Source organism: Folsomia candida, unplaced genomic scaffold (assembly GCF_002217175.1).
Source record: "Folsomia candida strain VU population unplaced genomic scaffold, ASM221717v1 Fcan01_Sc006, whole genome shotgun sequence".
Lineage (NCBI taxonomy): Eukaryota > Metazoa > Arthropoda > Collembola > Entomobryomorpha > Isotomidae > Folsomia > Folsomia candida.
In genome coordinates this window covers 7,256,485-7,277,481 of record NW_019091198.1, presented here as the reverse complement: position 1 = coordinate 7,277,481, position 20,997 = coordinate 7,256,485, and the positions used below count along the sequence as shown (strand labels likewise).

Below are 20,997 nucleotides of genomic sequence, written 5' to 3'. Positions count from 1 at the left end.
CAGAAAGATGCAAAAAAGTTATGTAGTTGGGCAACCACACCTCAAAACTCTGGAGATAGTATGAACTTGAACTTGGTGTTTAAACAGCAAAGAGATATCGGTAGTAGTTGTCGGTAACAAATGAATAATAGTGAGTTTTTAAATTGAAAGTGTCTCGGAATTAGTATTTAATTGAATTTCCTTATTGGAGTGACTAATTTGAATTTTTAATATTTAGGCCGTGGCACCGAACCGTGATGCCTTGCGAGAGACTACAAGTACAAAGACTTTGTATAGGTCTAATAGTCCCCTGATTAGAAACACTGGGAACATGAGTGAGCTGGATTCTCTTCTTCAGGACTTGAGTGCCACTTCCAAATATAGTCAAAATTCGCCCGTTTCTGTTTCCAGAGGTATTCACGATATATAATATCACGTTTTTTACCAATCTGAACAAACTTGACTTGTTTTGTTAAGTTTTGATTTCTCAAGGAAAAACGTGTTGTTCACACTCAAGATATACGACTCCGTGTCTGCCAATCGCTGAAATTATACATTTTATGACACTGTATTGCTAAAAATATGAAATACCGGAATACACGTATTTTTGATGCCGTTCCTTGAATAAATTCACAATAAGTTGCTGTATATGAGAGTAACTTTGATAGTAGTACATGTGTACGTTTAAAATAATAATGCTCTCAATTTCAAATTAGGAAACTGATTGATTTCAATATATTAAAGACTTTACATAATTTCCACGACAGCGTTTTACCTCAGCAATCACAGCTTAAATGTAATAGTTAAGCGATTGGAGGAGTAGAAGGAATATTTCTTTCTGTGGGGTTGTCCTTGATCATAACTTACTTATAACTTTGTAATAGTATGTAACCTTTAAATTTCTATTGTAGAGCTTGTTTACAATGGAAATCGACCAAATTCGAGGTCTTCTTTGGGGAGTCATCAAGAGCGTCACACGACTGGTGAATTTTTGGAAGATTTAGCTAATGGGTATGCAAAATAATTTATTGGAGTCTTATTAAATGATTAAAAATTTTTTATGATCACATAGAGGGCGTATATCTGTATCTTCAACAAATAATTATGGCAGATTTTTTTTGCATGGACAAGTACTACCAGTATTGCCAGATATGTTCCAAAGATTTTTTGTCTGCCGTGTTATGAAATGTAAATTGAAACATGACATCATCACCACTCAAAGAAAAATTCTTATCTGTAGCTACGTATTGTAGAACGAGAATTTGTTTAATTATCCTTGTGGCAAAACGAATACTACATTGGCGTATTATTGCCTAGTCTACAAAGCTCAGCTTAGTGCAGGTTATTTATTTTGTTGAAGAAGTGGCGTCATTTGTTTTGATTGTGACTTTATGTACTAGATGCTGGTATTTTAATGTATGTTTTATTTCGTTCAGTTTACGATAAGGTCTACTTTCATCTGCTATTTTTCGACAATTTACTTCAATGCGTCTTTGTCTTCTACGACATTGGTCAAAGTCTGCATGAAATCTGCTCATGTTATTATTTTCGGATCAGCTTTTAATTGCCCATGGTCTTTATAGATAAGAGGGATTGACAAAGGATGACGAAATGATGACATTTCTATTTTTACTATAATTGACAGAGATGAAACAGATGGAAAGACGAGAATTACAGTGGAGAGAAAGATTCACAGGACATTCTTAGGACCTGCTGCATCCCCTGCCACCAGGGAACTCGACGACCTCATGGCCTCTTTAAGCGACGCAAAGGTCAGTATGTTTGATCAAATTATTATGTAGAATTTACCATTATTTTAAATAATACATATCACTTATAAAAGTAGGAGCAGTTCAATATGTCTAATTATGACAAAAAATCTTTAATTTTAGGTAGAAAAGTTAAAGTAAGTTCAAGAAAAGTTAGCGTAAATCACTATTAAATAGTGATTGAATGTTTAATGGTGGGTTAAAATTAGCAAATTTGTTAGGCGATATTTTCCCACATCCTGCGATGCTAATTTGAATAGTACAATTTGTTTGAATTTATTAGGACGTGGCAATAATTAGAATGGTTAGCACATTGGAGAGATGCGCCATCGTTGCTGAATAATGCGCTGTGGAGTGTTAAGTGTGCTTATTTAATTACATGGGTTGTGCCCCGTGTCAGTCAGTTATCCATGTTGGAAGCAGTTTTAGGAATAAAATTAATTGTATGATGACTCGAAGATCAGTTTGATGGATGGCTAACTAAAGGTTAGCTAGCTGCACTGGCTGGGGTTTGGCGTGGTCATTCTAAAGCACTTTTTTATTATTACTTTAAGTATGCATATCTATTGCTAGAATCATTGGGGGTAGAACAACAAGTGATGTTTGAATAGTTGAGTGAGTTGACAGGGTGTTTTATTTCAACTGGGATATCAGATGACATTAGGTGATTGTGTAAATTTCGTGTTCGTACTAATAATAATCTAGAGGGGATATGAAACGCAATTAAACAAGATTTCTACTTACTTATAATGATCCCCCGTGGGCTCTCAGTTGCAGTGTGTTGCCTCGGGATCAATCTAATTTTTACATTTTATTACGATATTCTGTTTCATGGTCTGCATTATACGAGTGTGTGTTAATCAAAATAGTTGCAAAAATCCTGAATTTTTCCTGTTCTGAGAAATCCGTGTACTTTGCAATTGGCTTCGCATCCTTAAATGGTAACGTTGCCAGAGAGTTGTGTTGCCAGTCCAGCAGAGTTGTTTTGGGTTGTTTTTAACACTCGCGAAACCCGAGAAATTTTACAGAACAACAACCTTCATCATCAATTCGCAAGACGTAACACTGCTTATTCCCTCCTTCTTCAATATCGAAATGTTAAGTGGTTGGACCACAAGTCATAAACTAACAGACGAATGGGCGGAATTGAATATTATTGAATGCCTACAGACCATGGAAGAAAAGCAAAACTAGAGCATCCAACAAGTCAATCAGGGCTGCGTTTAATGTCTTATGAAAAGTGTTTGTGCGAAATTTTTGCAAATGTAAACGGAACTAAATCAACATAGTTGTTTCAAACCATATGCCAAACCATATCCTCTGTTACGTTTAGGTTTTTTAAATGTGAATTGGCAAGCAGTAGAGACTCTGTTATTCCATGTCCACCAACTATTAATTTCTGCGGTATTGTTATTATACTCGATTTTTGATATCAAGGTGCACATTAAAAACACATACTCCTACCCTCGGCTGAAATACATAGTAATTATTATAATTAAGAGGTTCTGTGACTGATTGAAAAGACGTTGATTTCTGTGCCCATTATTCTCTGTTGGATAATATAATATTTTAGTGCATGATTGTTATATTTTCTCGTAAGTATATTTACTCATATGCTGCTTGCCAAACTTGGTCGTCGTCACTTTCGTCACAGTGTTTAGTGTCAAAAAAACTTGATGACTGTCACAGCATCTTGTCAAACGGACTAAGAAAATAAATATGTTCGGGACCTTTTATGATCAAGATATCTCGTTGAACAGGCCATATTGACATTTTGGAGAAGAGGAAATAGGTACGGCATGATATTATTATACGCGTATCAGCTTCTGCCATTATTCATCACCCCCGCAGCTCCAATGATTATTTGTTGTGCACTAATCTTAAGCAATCGTTTCGGTAGCTTGATGTCGTCGTTGTGTATGTTTATGGCTCTGCAAAAATTAGTGCATGACCTATGATAATGCATTTCTAATGCCACATTTTATGTGTTTCATGCATGTCCAAAGAGACTGGAGCATAACAAATGATGATTTGAATGACAATTTCCAAGGACGTAGGACTAGATTAATGCAAATGTGATGCCTAAAATTGCAATAACTAAATTGACTCAGAACATTAACTCTGGCTTTAAAGATTAAGTAGAATGAGAAAGAGAGATGTTTATGGTGTCTGCAAAACCGAGAAAGAGCAGGAAGGCCATCAGATTTGATTAAGGTAATCAATAAATGGATGATGAGTTTCTTCAATGAATTCGACCCAGGAAAAGTCGCCTTGTACTGCTGCTTCTGTGTCATTTCTTTTTCTGCTTTTGTCCGTGCTGGTCAGATATTTTGTTCATTCGGAGAAAATCATCGCAGTGCAAAAGATTTCATCTGGAAAGGTGTCGGGTAGAAAAAAAAAGTTGATTTGTGTCTGTGTGAAAGACATCCACCACCCAACATCGCATCAGCATCCAGGTCAAGGTAATAATTCCTGTAATAATATTCATACCTACTTTTTTTGCAAGGAAATCGGAATAGCACTGTGTTGCTGGATATAGTTTTCGGCGTAATTGATTGAATTAACTGTTGCTTCATCTGTAATATTATAATTCGGCGCGTCATCACAAGAGCTGGATTTCATGCCAAGGATTACCACGGTTGACGGGTGTTTGTGCGATCTTATGGCATCAGGCCCATATTTGCTAAAGTGAAGAAAGTGATGTGTGTACACAAACCTACAAATCTTTGATAGGCTACTTAGCCAGAGACCATGCAAGAAGGCAGTAAAACTGCATGGTGAAGTAAAAATCAAAAAAGCAGCTTGTCAAACTATTAAACCAAAACTAGTCTATCAAGTGTCTCGTACACTTGAGACGATAAACTGGCACGTAGACTTTTGTTTTTGGTGAAGGCTTTGATTTTTCGATGATCCATTTCATTGCAGACTAAAAATGTAGCTAAAATTAGTATAATCCGTTGGCTAAAACATTTTTATCGAAGTGAATTCATTAATTCATGTGTTTTATTTAAAATTTTGAAAAGTAGGTATAATTGACTTGGATTTTCACCTCTTGAGTTTGCAATTTTCTTATAATCAATTTGTTAATAATATTTTGCAAATTTTTGCAAGGAGACCTAGAGGTTTTAAGTTTGTTGTTTCAGTTGCGTACTTTCATGCGTCTCTTCATTTCAATGTGGCTTCTCGCCAAGTTGTTTTTAACGCAATTGGCTCAAAGCTCTCATTTTGGATGATGCTGTGGATTAGTTATCAAACCAATGTTGAAACTTTAAAACCATCACCATTAAGGTTCAGTAGAGTTACATAATCACAATAGCGAGAAAAAAGTGCATAAAAGTCCGAAAAACATGTTTGTAAATGTTGATAATTTCTCGTTTCATGAGTTTTCAGTTGATTACATGACGAAAGGTAATGCAATATAGGCAATTTTGAGGTTTTCTCCTGATGAAACTTGAGCTGTTCATCCCATCAGATCCTCGATCCACTCTATTTTATTAGAGTCGATCGGTCTTTGCACAGAATCGGGAAACGTGTCATTGTGTTTGGCACACAGGCATTAATTTAAGTCGACATTTGTTCTTCCCGATAAAATAACTCAGTTTACACAAGGAGATAAAATCAACCTCACCGATTTAATGCGACCAATTAGTGGTGAAGATAATTAAATGAAAGGAGGAGGTCGTGGGGTTGAGACGTCGTATTTGGTTGTGTGTTTATGGTTAACCGTTTTGGTTTTGGTGTGGTTTTCTTTCACTCATCACGCTCACAACCCTAAAAGATATCGAGCCTTGTTTGTTCTCATGTGAGGAGAATTGCTTGTATTTGTATCACCAGACATTTGCATGCTGAATGCAATTTGAGACAAAATTAAATAAATATTGGGGGTGTTAAAGCTCGATTCGATGATGGATAGACAGTCTTAAGATAAGACAGTTGCAGATTTATGTATCACTGCTCTACTGAACGGTTCAAGTCAAATCAAGAAGACACGCTTTGGCGTTAAGCCTCAAATTCAAATTTGGTCATAGGAAACTACTCCAGTTGATCGAGAATCAAGGTCACAGGTTTATTTGTGCATCTCATGATGTTGGTCGTGTCGTGTATCTCTTTGAGGCTACTGGAATGGTTTTGCTTTAGCACATGCATACATGTCTTATGGCTGTGCAATAATAATATGTATCACTTGCACAAGTGTGGATGGAGAGAAAGAGCGAAAAGCTAAGGCTGCAAAAGAAGAAGAAGGAGAAACTGGGACAGTTTTATTTTGAGTTGCCAGTCACTTCCTGAGAGAGTAGCGAGTGGATAAGACTTAAATAGGTGCGAGTTGGTTGGAAAAAGGACCGTGTGCAAAAAGAAGAAGAACATACATGCTGCTGTACATGGTGCAATAAGTTAAGGCTGTGCAAGTATAAGGGTGAGATGAGTTGATGATGATGATAATGGGGTGGGTGGGAGATGGAGAAGTCGTCTCATATGAATTGCTTCGAATAATCATCTCTTTCCGATCCGATTTCTCCCAACAGTAGCAGCCAAACGATATCCCGTCCGTCTTCGGAAGGTGTGTGGGTTGAGACTGGTGCTGAAGCGTCTCATGGTTGCACTTCCCCATTCATTTTGCTCTCTTCTTTCCTCTGGGCAACTTCCTGCCTTCGTCAATTAGCTTTCCTTGGTCGCAGTGGTCACCCAGAGACAGGTACTTTTTGAGACAGGGTTGCCCACTCGTTTCTCTCCAACGTGTCCTTAATTACTAGTAGGGAGATTGTATCGCTATTTAGTAGAATACGAGTACGAAGTGAAAGTGCCTACTTGTCACTTAGACCACATACAGACCACACCAAGATCGGTATTTTTGACAGAAATCCGTACAATTGACAGGTTGTCACTTTGCATTCGATTGACAACAGCCACCCACCTCAGCCTTTGAATTTTCGGTATCAAAGTCAGGGACGCTATCAACGACCGACCCAAAGTTTTGCACTCGAAGCTAGAACTTGTCTTTTCTATTTGTTTGTTTGAGGTTCAAGAAGTCGTGTCTCAACTTTGTTTGACATTTTTTTAGTGACAGCTACTCGTGACAAAAAAAATTGATTTTTAAATAAACTGAAGGGTTAAACTTATATTACTTGGGTTTCGTCTGGTGCATTTTATGTTTATGAGACTGCAGTCTCTGTTTTTATTGGCTGCATATGTGGGGAAATTTGTAATTGTTCGTACTGACATAATATATACATTCTTACAACACTTTTTCTTAAACAGTACAACATTCTGTGATTAGTTTATTACTCGCTAATTTGATTAGCTCCTTGTTTCACATGTAAGTAGGGACAGAGTTTTGAAACAGATTGCTACAGTAAAAGTGATAAGAGTAGCAATAATCACAATGAGTTCTTGTAGGTAGTACATGAACAGACTAGTTTTTCCGTTTTTCTCGTGTAGTTAGTTGCAATAAAAGCTCTACACACATGCTATTTATCTATGCACGGCTGGCAGCATTGAAAAAGTAGATTATGTCATGTTTTGGCTGGCATCACTTGAAGAAAGATTTTGAAATTGTATAGAGTTGCGAATCTGTCCTCTTCTCGATTCTGTGTAGACTTGCATGAGAAACTGTTCAGTCAGATGCAAACAGATTATCGGGAACGTGTGTACCACAAGTTGCTGTCTTGTAGAGTCGATCTTTAGGTAGCATTTGAGGTAGAGGGTAGTGGTTCATAGGACAGAAAATCAGCTCATCTCTCTCCACTTGTAATAATAACAAGAATTATACTTAGGCTGAGATTAGGTAAACATTGTTCATTGATCTTGACTATCCCATAACATTTCGGACTTTATAAACTTTTGCAGATCAGAGACAGGGAAGAGAGCAGCCTTGTCCAGCAACCAAAGAAGGCCCAACAGTTGGATTCTATGCTTGGTAACCTCCAAGCAAGCATGGATAAATCAGGAGTCAGTGCTACCCAAAAAGGGGTTTGTGCCGCGTGCAATAAACCAATTGTTGGTCAGGTAAACAATAAACTGATCTCTTTATGATCAAAGAGGACGATGAGACGATGTGTGATATAACACTCCATTGCCCCCTTCAGGTGGTGACCGCTTTGGGCAAAACTTGGCATCCGGAGCATTTCTGTTGCGCCCATTGTCGATCAGAACTGGGGTCCAAGAACTTTTATGAGAGAGAAGGACAGCCGTACTGCGAGGATGACTATCACCAACTGTACTCGCCCCGTTGTGCCTACTGCAACGGACCCATCTTGGATGTACATATGCTTTCTCCTTCCTGGACTATATTCTTCTACCCAATCTAATCAACATGTCGGATCTATAACAATTTATTTTTTATTTTTCTTTTTAGAAATGTGTCACCGCCTTGGACACCAATTTCCATCCGGAACATTTTTTCTGTGCCCATTGTGGTAAGCAATTTGGCCAGGAGGGATTCCATGAGAAGGATGGGAAGCCTTACTGCCGAACGGACTACTTGGCCTTGTTCGCCCCGAAATGTGGTGGATGCAGCAAACCTATCACTGATAATTACATCACAGCGTTGAACGCTCAATGGCATCCAGAGTGTTTTGTGTGTCGGGTAAGTATCTTGTCCCCATTTTGCTTCCTACCGTAATATCTTCAAATATCACATCGCGATTTCAACTGGAGAGTTTTTTAAAAGCTTTGTGAAGCTTAATTGAGTGGTGATGACGTTGATTGGCGCAACAATTAATTAATCAATGTTAATGACGGTATAACCTTGTGGTACTATTGTAAAGGATTGTAAAAGTTCATTTGCTGGGACCTCATTTTACACGGTGGAGGGGAAGCCTGTCTGTGGCAAATGCTTGGGCGTGACGGAAGATGACGACGAGGAGGAAGAAGAGGGGGACGAATAATAATCAAGAAGAACAACTGCCAAATGATTGCTTTGTTAATATCCGTCATCCAATGTACATTATATAATATACAATCCTGCCTCTATAATACGAATGTATTGTTGTCAATGTTAAGGTCATAATTTAGAGCATCTTATTTACTCATAAAAATACATATTACGCACTTATTCACAAACTCCTCCTCCTCTTGTACTCCTCGTCACCTTCCTCTCTCTCTCTCCCTCTCTTTCAAACCCTTTACTTTCACCTGCCTCGCGTTGCCCTGCTTTCACCCTAAAAATCAACCCATTTAGCTACTGCTGCTGCTGATGCCTCTACTACAAAAACATGAAACTTGATGAATGATGGAGTCCATGATAATGTGTTATGAACTCAAGATTGATGATGCCTTTATCTCTCTCAATGTAAAAATGATGATCAAATGCTTCTCCTTCTTCTCAACAGTATTCCTCCTTTCCTCCCTTCCCCTCTAATCCAATTCCAGGAGACACTAATTCCTATTATGGCCTATGGTTAGTTCGTTGGTTTGCGGTGTCCAGTTGTTGACACCAGACTGGAGCATCTTGTTTGTCTAAAATATAAAATATTTTCGGATGTCATCTACTTCGAGATAGGAAACTCGCACTGAAAAATATATTGTTCATAAGTCATAACGGAAAAATAAAGGCAAAACGCCCAAAACAAAAAAAAACAAAAACAAAAAAAAATATGAGAAACTTCTGCCACGGGACGACATGAAATTGTCTGTTGGCATTACATGTCGTATGTAACTGTGCCTATGTCCCGTTCGCACGGTTTCAGTAATGTAGGTCAGTGTCAGGGCCGTTTGCTGCTCTCACGGTGTGTAGAATATGCAAATCGGGTTTCGATTTTTTGCAATTCTTAATGAAATGAAAATGATACTCTTTGAATATTGGTAATTGTGGTAATTAACATTTCACATCTTTCCAATTTTGAAATTTTAGGCTAACATGTTTCCGAGTTTGTTTTTGAATCTCGTCAAAATTCGAAAATTTGCAGTGCTTTGAAAACTTTAGGGTTTGCATGTATTTAAATCTCGCATTAGGAAAAATCATAGACAGATGTTAGGAAAAATGTACAAATACAGGTTTTTTTTATTTTTGAATGAAAATAAAGTAGAATCGGGGTACGCGTGAAAGACTTGCATTCCAAGTGCTTACATAATGTACATAAGTGGCAATTATGTTGATAATTGTGTTTTGTAATTGAATATTTACAAAACACAATGAGGAAATGAATCTGACATTAAAATATTAGTTTGTGAAGTAATCTTTGTTGGAGGTCAAGGTTAGCTAATTGTATCTTTCGGGTGTGATGCTTGGCTTCTTTAAGAATTGTGCGATTTATTTATTGTTCCAATCTTTCAGACTACGTGTGTATTGCAACACGAGGAGCAAACTAACTCGGCTCTACTTTTCCTGCTTTCAATTTCTGCAACATTAGGTTTTCGTATGAGGGGTTTGTTGCTGCTGACTTGTGTGGGATGATCTAAGAATAGCTTTCTTTTTCTTTTTTCGTTGGCTTGGATGGCAATGATGATGAACATGATTTAGATTCAACCAGAGTTGATGACATATTTTTATCCTTCTTCCGTAACCAAAAAACGTCAGTCGGCTCTTTCCTCTCTCTCACTCCTGTTTCTATGTGGGAGCAGCTTTGTTTCTCCTGTTCGGCCCCTGTCTGTTGTACAGTTGTTGTAAAATATCGTTCTGCAGTAATGGGATGATCTGTCATAAGTTCTTTATGAGGTTTCTTCCTTCTGTAAATCAAGGCTACGCCAAATCACTTATGCTCACCACATGCACATCTCTTTTGCTGCTAGTTTTCATTCCCAGTTTTGTCTCCACTAACACCATTCATTTATTTACTCTATCTACACACACACACATACTACATAGATTTGCATGCTGATGCTATTTAATAGTATTATGGTTCACAGCTTTGGCATCACGGGAGTACAATTTACTGCATGTGTTATGAGTACAAATAACCCATTTAAAAGTGTAGAGCTGGTTGTGATGATGGCGTGCTAAATTTGTTAATCGAAATTTAACAGACACTAAAAATGATGCATTGTACGTTAATTTTACCACCACCACCACACAAGCAGTTTCCAACCATGATTTTTTTGTCTCTGTCGTGGAAATACAATTTAAGTCCTTGGACGACCTGACTTGCTTATCTGTGCGAGTCGTTTGTAAGACATCAAACAAATTATTATTACGCTTGTGAAAAGATTGAGAGTTGGACACAAATAGCCAAAGTTGTTGGCAATGGTTCCACGCTCCACTCTGTAGGGTACCATGAAATTGGCAGTAATATGGACTCGTAAAGTATTCAATGTGAATTAACTGGTCCAGCCACGTGCTTTCACCAGATGCATGGTTTAATTTATGTACGATTGATGAAAAGCTTTCCTCGGTCTTCTGCAATTAGGTAATTCCTAGAAATTAATTTACATGTTGATGCCGATTAGCAAAATGTGATGCAAATTATATTATCGCATGTAAGTATTTAAAGATGAAAGGACTACGGTTTTATAGCAATCACATCAATTACACTATCTATCGACCTACTTCCCATTATTCTATGGGTGTGTGTGTAACCTGACTTGTTACGAAAGAGAGAGAGATCACCATGATCATGGAAGACATAAAGTGCATTGAACGTAATCCGTTCATTTTACACTAGTTGCAAAAGTTCCACAATGTAGGAAATAGATATGTAGATATGTACATTGTCTGTCTCTTCATAAATCTACGTTTAGTGATTAGATTTCCAAATTAAGTGGAGTAATCCTGAATTGATTGGACTTTTATATGCATTACTGCACCCGGATTGGTTATTTGAACACTTGGCCCAAAGATTGGAGATCAGTACAACAAAATATATTTCATTCGATCACCAAGTGTTTTTGGATTATACCGATGGGAGAATGCCAAAACTAGCGAATTTACTTTGCCAATTCATTGCTCAAGTGATGTGATATGTTGATGTTTTATTGTTACAATTACAATTATTTTTTGTCGATAAAACTGCAAAAAGCTTTTGTAAATAAATGTAATTTATTATTAACTAGGATTGTCGACAACCATTCCAAGGGGGGTCGTTCTTTGACCATGAAGGACAACCGTATTGTGAGACCCACTACCATGCTAAACGAGGCACGCTTTGTGCAGGATGTCACAAACCAATCTCCGGTATAAAAAATATCTTAACATAAACCTCATTAATAACTTTTTATTAAGAATTTAATTTTTTTTAATTTATTGATTATTCAGGTCGATGTATTACAGCCATGTTTAGAAAATTCCATCCTGAACATTTTGTATGTTCGTTCTGCCTTAAACAGTTGAACAAAGGAACATTCAAGGAACAGAACGACAAGCCGTATTGCCACTGCTGCTTTGAGAAGCTATTTGGTTAAACCTAATTAATGGCAATCAACATCAAAATGCCGTAGGATTATTCTCGCGTCAAGAATGTAAAGCAGGAGAGAAATTCGACGTTTGCGTTTGCGACTCACAACGATTAAATGAAATTAGAAGGAAATATGTCAGCCATAAATCTTAACAATAAGACTCTTCTTCTCACAGTTTGAAATTGGCAACCAGCAGCATCTACATACATTGTATATCTACTTACACTCTTAGAATGTGGAATATTTTTAAAAGATTCACTTAATTAACTTGGTTGGTATATAATACTTAAAAGTGTTGATTATAAAAGGAATCTCTCTCCTCCTAATTAACCTACCTATATTTATATTATGTAGTTGTGGGTGTGTAGGAGAGTGCTTTCCTTGCTAAGAGCTAATTTGAATAATAACGATCTGCAACTTTTTGCAGTGAATTCGGATTATTTTAGCATTTTGACTCGGGTTACATATAGAAAACTGAGATTCAACTTGAATACCTCATGCATAATATTAAATACAGTACGTAAATGTCCCACGTCAGTCGTCTATCTATCATTTAACTCCTCTAAAATGTTTTTTTCTTTTGGTTTGTTTCATTCCAAAGAGCCAATCACTATATGAAATAGAATCAGATATTAAAAACGACACCTAAATATACAGCTTCCATTTTTCAAATATTTACTCCAGTCTAATGTAAGTAATGTGTACTCGCAACGTATAAAAGTTTCAATTAGAACCAGGGAAAATATTATAGAGAATAAAATTCCTACTAATTCTTGTATTGGTAAATAGATATGACTGATTGTCCATGTGTGTTGCCTTAATATTTACATTAACTAACCCACGCCTCTTGAGATTATCGACCCTCTACGATTGCTTAGACATTTACGTAAAGTTTCTTAACTCCCGCAAGCATCGAAGAAAGTTTAAAAAGTACTAAAACCTATAATTTTTAAAGAAATTGGCAACTTATTGAAATGCAGTAGCGAATAAAATCAATCATGTATGTAACATAGATACGTGATTGCTAAAACGATGATGGCGATGAGTTTTCGGCGACTCCAAAAATAATATATTTTTCACATAGGAATGCCGTTTTTAGTTTTTATCGAATTCGCTTAATCTACTGAAAGTGAAAGTGCGTGTTTGAATGTATGTGTAAATATATAGGCATTATTTTATTGTTATCCTAAGATTCACATGGTGCAACTTAATACATTGGATATTGATGTCATCATTTCTCTCAAAAAAGTCTTAATTTGAAATTTTGTAAATCCGTAAATTACAGCCTTACTTATTAGACGTGAATGTTTGGCATCAATCTTGTATAAATGTATAGGTGCACATATAAGCGCATATTTAGCTAATTCTAATAAAACGGGATTTTAACAAGAAATATGATAGTAGTTTAATTAACTTCGGTGGTTACCGTGCGTGTTTAACTTGATATATTCATAATTTCAGTATTTTCCATTAAGCTATTTTATTCGATTAAAGTTTTTTGCAATACTTAATCCTGGGAGATGGTTCATGCATGTGCGATATGCAGTAGACATTCGGTAAATCTATGAATGCGTATGAGTACAGAAAAGTTTAGTCTATAAAAGAAAACATATGATGATAACTGTTAATGCAAAAAAATATAGTAATTCGACCAAACCAAGCTTTACAAGAAGTGAAATGTGTCATTGTCACAATATATAATTATGTAGTAGTAATTTTGGTCGTTGAGTCATGGAGTCTAATCAAAACTAAGGTACTAAAACATATTCAATAGGATTTTTAATTTGTGTATTTGTTTCAAAACTGATGCAAAAAACAACTACTTACTTATCGCATTCATCTCTTTTTAGTCTGTAAGTTTATTTTATCGTTGGTATATCTTCTATCTGTTATACTGTGTGTATTACAAGAATTTAAGGAAATGTTTACATCGTTTAATCTATAATTTTATAATTTAGTTGATATTCTAAGCGTAAAAAATAATGTCGTCGAGACAGTTCTGGAAAATAAAAGTACCTTGCTTACCATATCGTGCTTCATTATTTTTTCATCATTTTGTACATGCATTTAAGAAACCTTGCAAATCGGTAGCATAAATACTTTATCGTTTTAATTTATTATCGTTTTAATTTCCTTTATTGCTGGCCATTTTCAATCAAACTTTAGAGGTCGCATGGAGTCAAGGAATGCCAAGATATACACCACCATCCAGTAATTTTATAGCTTTTATTGTCGCTGGGAGAAAATACAATAGGAATTGTTCTAGCTAACCCTACACCGAAATTTGTATGTACACGCGTGTGCAAAAACTTGTGCCCACAACTTGTGTGAGGTTGCAGACAAGACCAATTTTTAAACAGAGGTTCCAAAAATTGGCTGTTATTCGTCCACGTCAGTTAACAGTATAAATAAAATACATTCATAACTATGCACACATAACCTCAATTATCCATAAAATACTCGAAAATGACTTCACTTCCCGTAAGTTCTATTTTACATTAGCCGTTCATCCTCTGATGTGGTTGTGGAGATGATTACATGTTATTTTGAACTCTATTAAATATTATCTCGTATTAAATATTATTAAACACGGTGCTCTATTATTGAGGCTCATGCTCATCATCATAATATAATCCTACTGTACAACATTTACGTAAATACCCACCACAATTTATGTATTTCATGTATTTTGTGTATTTATCCTGCATGTTTGTCGAGTTATTAGCTGGAATCGGATTGAGATCATATTATTTATCATCACATAACCTGAGGAGCTAACGAGCACTGAACTTGTATAATATTTTGTAAATACGTACATCTCTACCAACTAAACAGGCCTGCCTCCCAAGAGCCCCAACCAATTAATAGCATAGCATAGCTGGCTTATGAATTTGGTCCACGTCGTCGTAACCCCACATGCGGAAGGTCGCCGAGGAGAACAATGATTCAAAATGTCTTTCACTCATCAATTAATACAAATGAAATATTTACATAACTTGCAACCGAAATTATAACATGTCCCCATTACATGAAAACTTTTGGACAATTTTTTAATCTATTTCTCACAACTAGGGATTATTCTTGCCCTATTTGTGCACAACTCTTCCGAATTTTCCTCACTCCTCTGTTTCACCACCTCGTCCGAATAAATAATTGATATCTATGTAATCAATTTCATCACAATCTATAAAAAAAATCCCATTTTCATCTCGTTAAAACCAGGCATTCCCATCAAGGAAAACCACCAACATTACTTCAATTCCATGTAGCCGAATATCGAATACCGGATTAGGGTAATACCACGGTAATACTTTCCACCCCATACAAAATTGATGATTGCATATAAAATTAAACAATTAAATCCAACTGCATAGCGAGAAGTGCATCCAACTATCGCTTCGCTTGAAATCACGTATTTTTTAGTGCGGTCCTTCAGAAGAGGTCACATTTTCGCCCTTTATGCACACTCCACGCTCCTCCTCTCAAACGCGGCACCAATCCGCCGTCGCCGTGTGTGTTAGCTGAGCCGGCCTCTCGGTGGTGGTGGTGGCGGTGGTGGTGCTGCGACATAAATATGCCACTCGTAGTCAATTGTATCCCCTTCCTCAGCACAGCAACAACACAACCTGCTCCCACTTTTTGAGAGCAATTGTTTTCATTCCACTTTTCCTCCAGGACTTGGTCAGCAAACATAATTGGTGGTGGGTAAGTTTCCGTAATTTTAGTTAATTTAATTCAAAGTAATTAGTCTGGGGGTGAAGGGGGTTTGAAAGTTTTGCACCTTATTTTTCTGGCACAAGATGAAGGCTGATGGTGGTGGTAGTGTTATTTTGGTGGAAGAAAAAACCATCTCTTCCTACTTTTTGCGCTGTGTCGTTATTGATAGTGCTAAAGTGGTAGTAGCAGCCACCATTTTTAATTTTGCACTGCTCAATTATTCGCATCATTGCTGTGAAGCATTCTTTCATCGAGTGACAGGAAGTGGCAGGCTTATTTTAGTGATTGGGTTCAAGAAAGAAGTGGAGAGTGGAAGGGTAGAAAATTGTATTTAATTTGGTAGTATGTGACAGATATTGTGCAGCTGGGGTTCTTTAAGCTAATAAGAGTTGTCTTTATATTTTTTTTCGGTTCATCTTTTTGGAACAGAATCGGATTGTTTGTGAGAAGAAAATATTCCAATTGAAGCCGAGATGGACGGTGCTGGAGATTTTGACCCTTGCGAATGTGTATGGAGTCATGAGTTGGCGACTCGTCGGTTGATCAACATGGTGAGTTAAATGTTTATGTTAAATGTATCATGTTTCAGATTTTATGTTGTCCGAGATATAATGCAAAGGAGCAAAATGTTGTTCAAAGTCGAAACAGATTATTTATGGACAAAGGTTTGAGGTTACATTTATAAACCTAGAAATTATTTCTAAGAAATATGACTTAAAATCTAAAAGTTTGAACCAAATCGAACCATTTTGTCCTGGTTTTTAACCTGCTATGATAAAGTAACAAAGAAAATATGTAAAAAACGCACCATCCGATGATCATTCAGGTGGGTCGTGTACCTTGTTAAACTTGAAAATCTAAATAGAAAAGTTTTATTGTTATTTCTATTTCTGAAGTTGGTAGGAGACAGAAAGGTTGGACTGTGACTCCGACTGGATATATGAGACACCTAGAAGTCCGTCTCACTTTCGAATTTTGAAACAAGTTGAACAATGGAAATGTAGAAATTCTTTTCACGTTCAAACCCAACCCGTGTACATCAAATCGCAACAGCTTAAATAGTTTACCACTTTCTCACCATCATATTATTAGTATATGCTCAAGGCTGTTGTCACACAGTTTTGGTGTGTGTAGTATATTTGCTGCTGTAAATATAGCATTAGTCTATATCACAGTCCTTGTTGCAATATAAAAGTAATTCTGCTCCAGCATTGCGTTAACGATGGATGAATGTGTAGCCATTAACATTGACCGCCTGGTGAAGGATAATATGCAATACATTCAAGTACATTATGTATTTGAATGCATTAAAAACTGGGTAGACATTTATATCGAAAACTACCATTTATGGATGTCCTGGGCAATTTACATTGTCCAAAAACGAGTCCAATATTTACACATCCCTTTTAATGAATGTATTTAGTAGGGTTGACAAGTAGCTAAATAGCGTCACTGCATTTCTATGCGTTTTTAACTATTTTGTTGCATTTAACGAACACGAGAGTAAATGATTGCAAAAAGTAATCTGCTAAATGCCTTCAGAGCGAGTTTAGTGTCATGAAACGTTTTTAGATTCACTTTTTGAATCGCTTGGTCAGTTAACCACGCTAACCGTTCTTAACTAGGTCTTGTGGATCAGCAATGCATTGCAAAAAAATTGCAATGCGAGCGAAGCTCGTTTTCGCTTGCTCGCATAATTTACTAAAGCTTAGTTAATGCGTCATATTAATTCTATGTATACAACAGTAGTGATGATTACTCTGTAGTGACAGCAAAGTATGAGTTAAAGAAGATATGATAGGAATGATAGAGGTTCATTTGTTTTCATGCTCAAGTTTGATTGGACAAATTATATAGTGCTCGTGCAATACTGAAGCGCGTGTACGAATGTAGGAGACGAACAAGTTGTATTTGTATAGAAAAAAGAGAGATAAGATTATCTTCCAATTTATTTTATTTGTTGGTGGTGGTAGACGGGATAAAATGGTATTATTACTGCAGTGAATACACAAATTGCATCATCGAGGAATATTCAATCAGTCTCATTTCATTTCATATCAAATTACCAATTGGGACACTGATGTAATGTAATGTTATAGGCATGTTTAGACCAGGTTTTCTCTGAATGCAAATAAATTGGAAAGGTTTTACGTCATCACCTATCATGATTGTAGAGCAACAGTATCCGGACAAAATAAATAGACTGGACTTGATCTTTGAAATAAAATAAATTGCGTAATGATTTTAATTGAAACTTGAGTTTTTTATCGATTGGGATTAGGTTTTAACCTAAGTTTCGAAAAATTTAAAATAGTCAGTTTAATATTCAAATAGTCAAGCACAAATTTCCTAAACTGTTAACAATAATGGCAATTTTATTGTTGTACAGATTCGGCAGCAGCAGGACTACTGTACCGACAGTGAGTGTTTCACTGAAGGTCAACCACCCAACGGGGACCAGTCAACCGCAGTATTTTTCATTGGAATTTGGTTTCTAATTGCAATGGTGCTCTTCTTTCTCCGGCCTCGAAGTGCTGTTCCTACTGAAAAGAACCGAGATCAATTGGTAATTTTGCTTACTACGAATCTTTTACTTTATTACGATCGTAATAAACTGGTACACTTGCTAACTAATAATTATTCTTGAAGGGATCTCACTATGAACCTCCTTCACCAACTATTTGATTAACACGCACAACCGACTTACATCCCACGCTAGCAATGATCGACTAATTCTTTCCTGGAACAGACTTGTTACTACCACTAATCTACGTTCAACCATACGTGAAAACAAATGAAATGTACCCTCAACAAAATAGCAAACCTCACTTCCAATTCATGTACCAGTATCGTTTTGTCTACAAAAAATTATACTATTTGGAAAGTATCTATATATATTTTATTATCAATTAATCGGCCGTCGACATATTCAACATATTACTAACTGTGGTTGTTGTATCATCTTTCGACTGTGATGGTGATTATTGTCGTACTGTATAAATTAAATAAACGTTTATTGCAAGGCCGCGTAGTTTATTTTATAATATATAGTTACTGTATACCAAATTTCTATAAATTTTAATTACGGAAGGGATGTAATATTGTGGCAGTATCGCATGCGTAATATAACAATCCAGCAATTCATAATTTCAACAAGAATAATACTGCTCGAAGAGTCATTTGAATTTTTTTTATTAGACACATTCACCCCAAGACTTAATATTAAGAAATATTTGACTTAAGAAAAACTTGCCGTGTCTTGAAATGTTAGTTCCAGCAGTAAAAACAATCCATATGTACCATAAATCGTATCGTATCGTATGTGTGGAAAACACTTGGTATTGAATAATAATTTTCTCCGATTTTGGTCGATTTGTGTGTGTCCGGGTGGAGCATACAAGATGTGATGGTAGAAGTTTTAATTATGAAGTATAAAAGTGTGAGTGAATATCTCTTACATTCGGATTATCAACGTTATTTTCCCACAGGAATTATTGCAATCAATATTAATCGTCGTTCACAATTCAATCCATTTATGTTACCCTGTCGCTCGTTTTTTGTTTCGCAAATGCAATCCGCAGATTTTATATGTTTCGTTATGTACCACTATGAAAATGAGATTGTTTGAATAATGAATTAAAGTACAATAATAATAATAAAAATAAGTATTTGTGTAAACAAGTGTCGAAGCATATTTTCGTTCATTGATATTCACACACTCTTGAAAATAATTTTACTTTTTAGAAAAGCAAGTGGTCTCAACAGTCTTAACTTTATATGAAGTAAACTATACTAAATCCAAAGTAACGCCTACTTGGTAAGGAGTAAAGTTTACTCTGGATTTAGTATAGTTTACTAAATACGGAGTTGAGGGTACACTTTTCAAAAAAGTAAAATTATTTTTTTAAACTTGCAATTTTTGCAGTTCCAGCGTGATTGAGTGATTATTACTGTATACAAGCACTATTAATTAAAATTATAGGATCCAAAGGGTGGTGACCGGTGAGCATGACCATGTCTATAAACCTGAGACACATTCCTAAACTCTATGAACAAACAAAGAAATTCAAAGATCAGCCAGAATTATTATGACGTGAAGTAAGTTTTGTAATAATAATTGTACTCGAACAACGACTACTGACCCATTCACTTACCTTTACTTTCTCCAGCCTACTTTCTCTCAGCTACAGTTTCGCAAAGACTGCCTGCCTTTATGTAGCTCGACGGACATTTGCTTGAGATCTCGGCTACTTTACATCATCCTGTCCAAGTTCCCATCATTATTCACTCCGAAATTTGTCATTCATAAACTAGTTTTATTAATTTATTTTCAATACCAAATAATTAATCTTAATTTTATTCGCAGAGAGAAAGTCACCTTAACTTAAATCTCGCATTGTAGATAATGAAATGTCCAACCTCAAATTACAATTACCAAAGTTGAGAAGAATACATAAATTCCAACAGGGTAAATTTACCAAAGAATTGTATCGCATCATGGTTGTGGTCGTGGTGAGAGTGGGGTGTCTAAATTTGAATCAGAGTTTAGCCTGACCAAGAAAATGTTCCTCCATTGGACTCTTGGGCCAGATAATTCAGACGGGAGAAAGAAATCTGCAGCCACTTTTATTGCAGAGTGACAACTTCCACGACAATAAATGCAAAGTAGTCTCATTCCATTCCATCTCATCCTCCACGACTTCTCATTCCTCTCTCTGGGTGGACTTTGCATTCTTTTGCACAACAGGAACGGCCGGACTTTCTCCGCACGGATTTTCCTCCCCGTCATTTGGCCCATGTTTTCACAAAACCATTTTTGTCTTCTTCTCAGAACGTGTGCAGTCGGATTCTGAGATGCAAATTTTAATATGAAATGAAACGCTGGTTTGTCACAAAGTTTATACTGCATTAAAAATGTGGATCTTTCAGTTCATGACATACTTTAAAAAAGTATGAAAATCAGCTGCCAGTAAATTTCCATGTGTCATCAAAACTTTTCTATAGCATTTGCCAAACTCTGCACAATATATCGCCTGAGTTGTAACTTGTAGTAGGCACGATTATGTATGGATGTAGAAATTCGCTGAATTAAGATAATGTCCGTCATGATAAGGGCATGTATGCATAAGTATAAAAAGGGTTTGTGTAATATGCAAGTAGTGTCTCGTGGACAAAGTACATATTTTTAGGCCTTGTAAAAATAGCA

General features: G+C 36.2%; 2 protein-coding genes across 7 annotated transcripts in view; both read left to right on the top strand.

The window, feature by feature from the left end:
* The window catches only part of LOC110851475 (leupaxin), a 35,422-nt gene extending 21,321 nt beyond the window's left edge, over positions 1-14,101 (top strand). For 4 of the 5 annotated variants that reach the window (XM_022099257.2, XM_022099256.2, XM_022099254.2 and 1 more), the window contains 8 exons: positions 218-392; positions 891-990; positions 1,625-1,751; positions 7,593-7,751; positions 7,832-8,005; positions 8,101-8,331; positions 11,733-11,853; positions 11,935-14,101. In XM_022099257.2, coding sequence (XP_021954949.1) covers positions 218-392; positions 891-990; positions 1,625-1,751; positions 7,593-7,751; positions 7,832-8,005; positions 8,101-8,331; positions 11,733-11,853; positions 11,935-12,080 — 1,233 coding nt within the window. In that variant the 3' untranslated portion in view covers positions 12,081-14,101. Of the gene's footprint in view, positions 1-217; positions 393-890; positions 991-1,624; positions 1,752-7,592; positions 7,752-7,831; positions 8,006-8,100; positions 8,332-8,512; positions 9,340-11,732; positions 11,854-11,934 lie in introns of those variants that run through there. The other variant, XM_022099255.2, reaches the window with a different exon arrangement.
* A 1,525-nt stretch (positions 14,102-15,626) lies between these two features.
* On the top strand, positions 15,627-19,469 carry LOC110851397 (small integral membrane protein 14). Of its 2 annotated transcripts, none has more exons than XM_022099158.2 (4): positions 15,627-15,779; positions 16,221-16,342; positions 18,181-18,357; positions 18,441-19,469. In XM_022099158.2, exons 2-4 carry the CDS (start codon positions 16,265-16,267, stop codon positions 18,474-18,476), a joined length of 291 nt encoding a protein of 96 aa, XP_021954850.1. In that variant the 5' UTR covers positions 15,627-15,779; positions 16,221-16,264; the 3' UTR covers positions 18,477-19,469. The 2 variants fall into 2 exon arrangements, with proteins under 2 accessions (XP_021954850.1, XP_021954851.1); XM_022099159.2 differs by having other exon boundaries at positions 15,631-15,775.
* The last annotated feature ends 1,528 nt before the right edge of the window (positions 19,470-20,997 follow it).

Bases quoted from the DNA above. Each gene is read 5' to 3' on its own strand.
- LOC110851397 (XM_022099158.2), top strand. From the start codon at position 16,265: ATGGACGGTGCTGGAGATTTTGACCCTTGCGAATGTGTATGGAGTCAT. The intron at 16,343-18,180 runs GTGAGTTAAATG...ATTGTTGTACAG, and splicing joins CTCGTCGGTTGATCAACATG to ATTCGGCAGCAGCAGGACTA. The intron at 18,358-18,440 runs GTAATTTTGCTT...TTATTCTTGAAG, and splicing joins AAAAGAACCGAGATCAATTG to GGATCTCACTATGAACCTCC.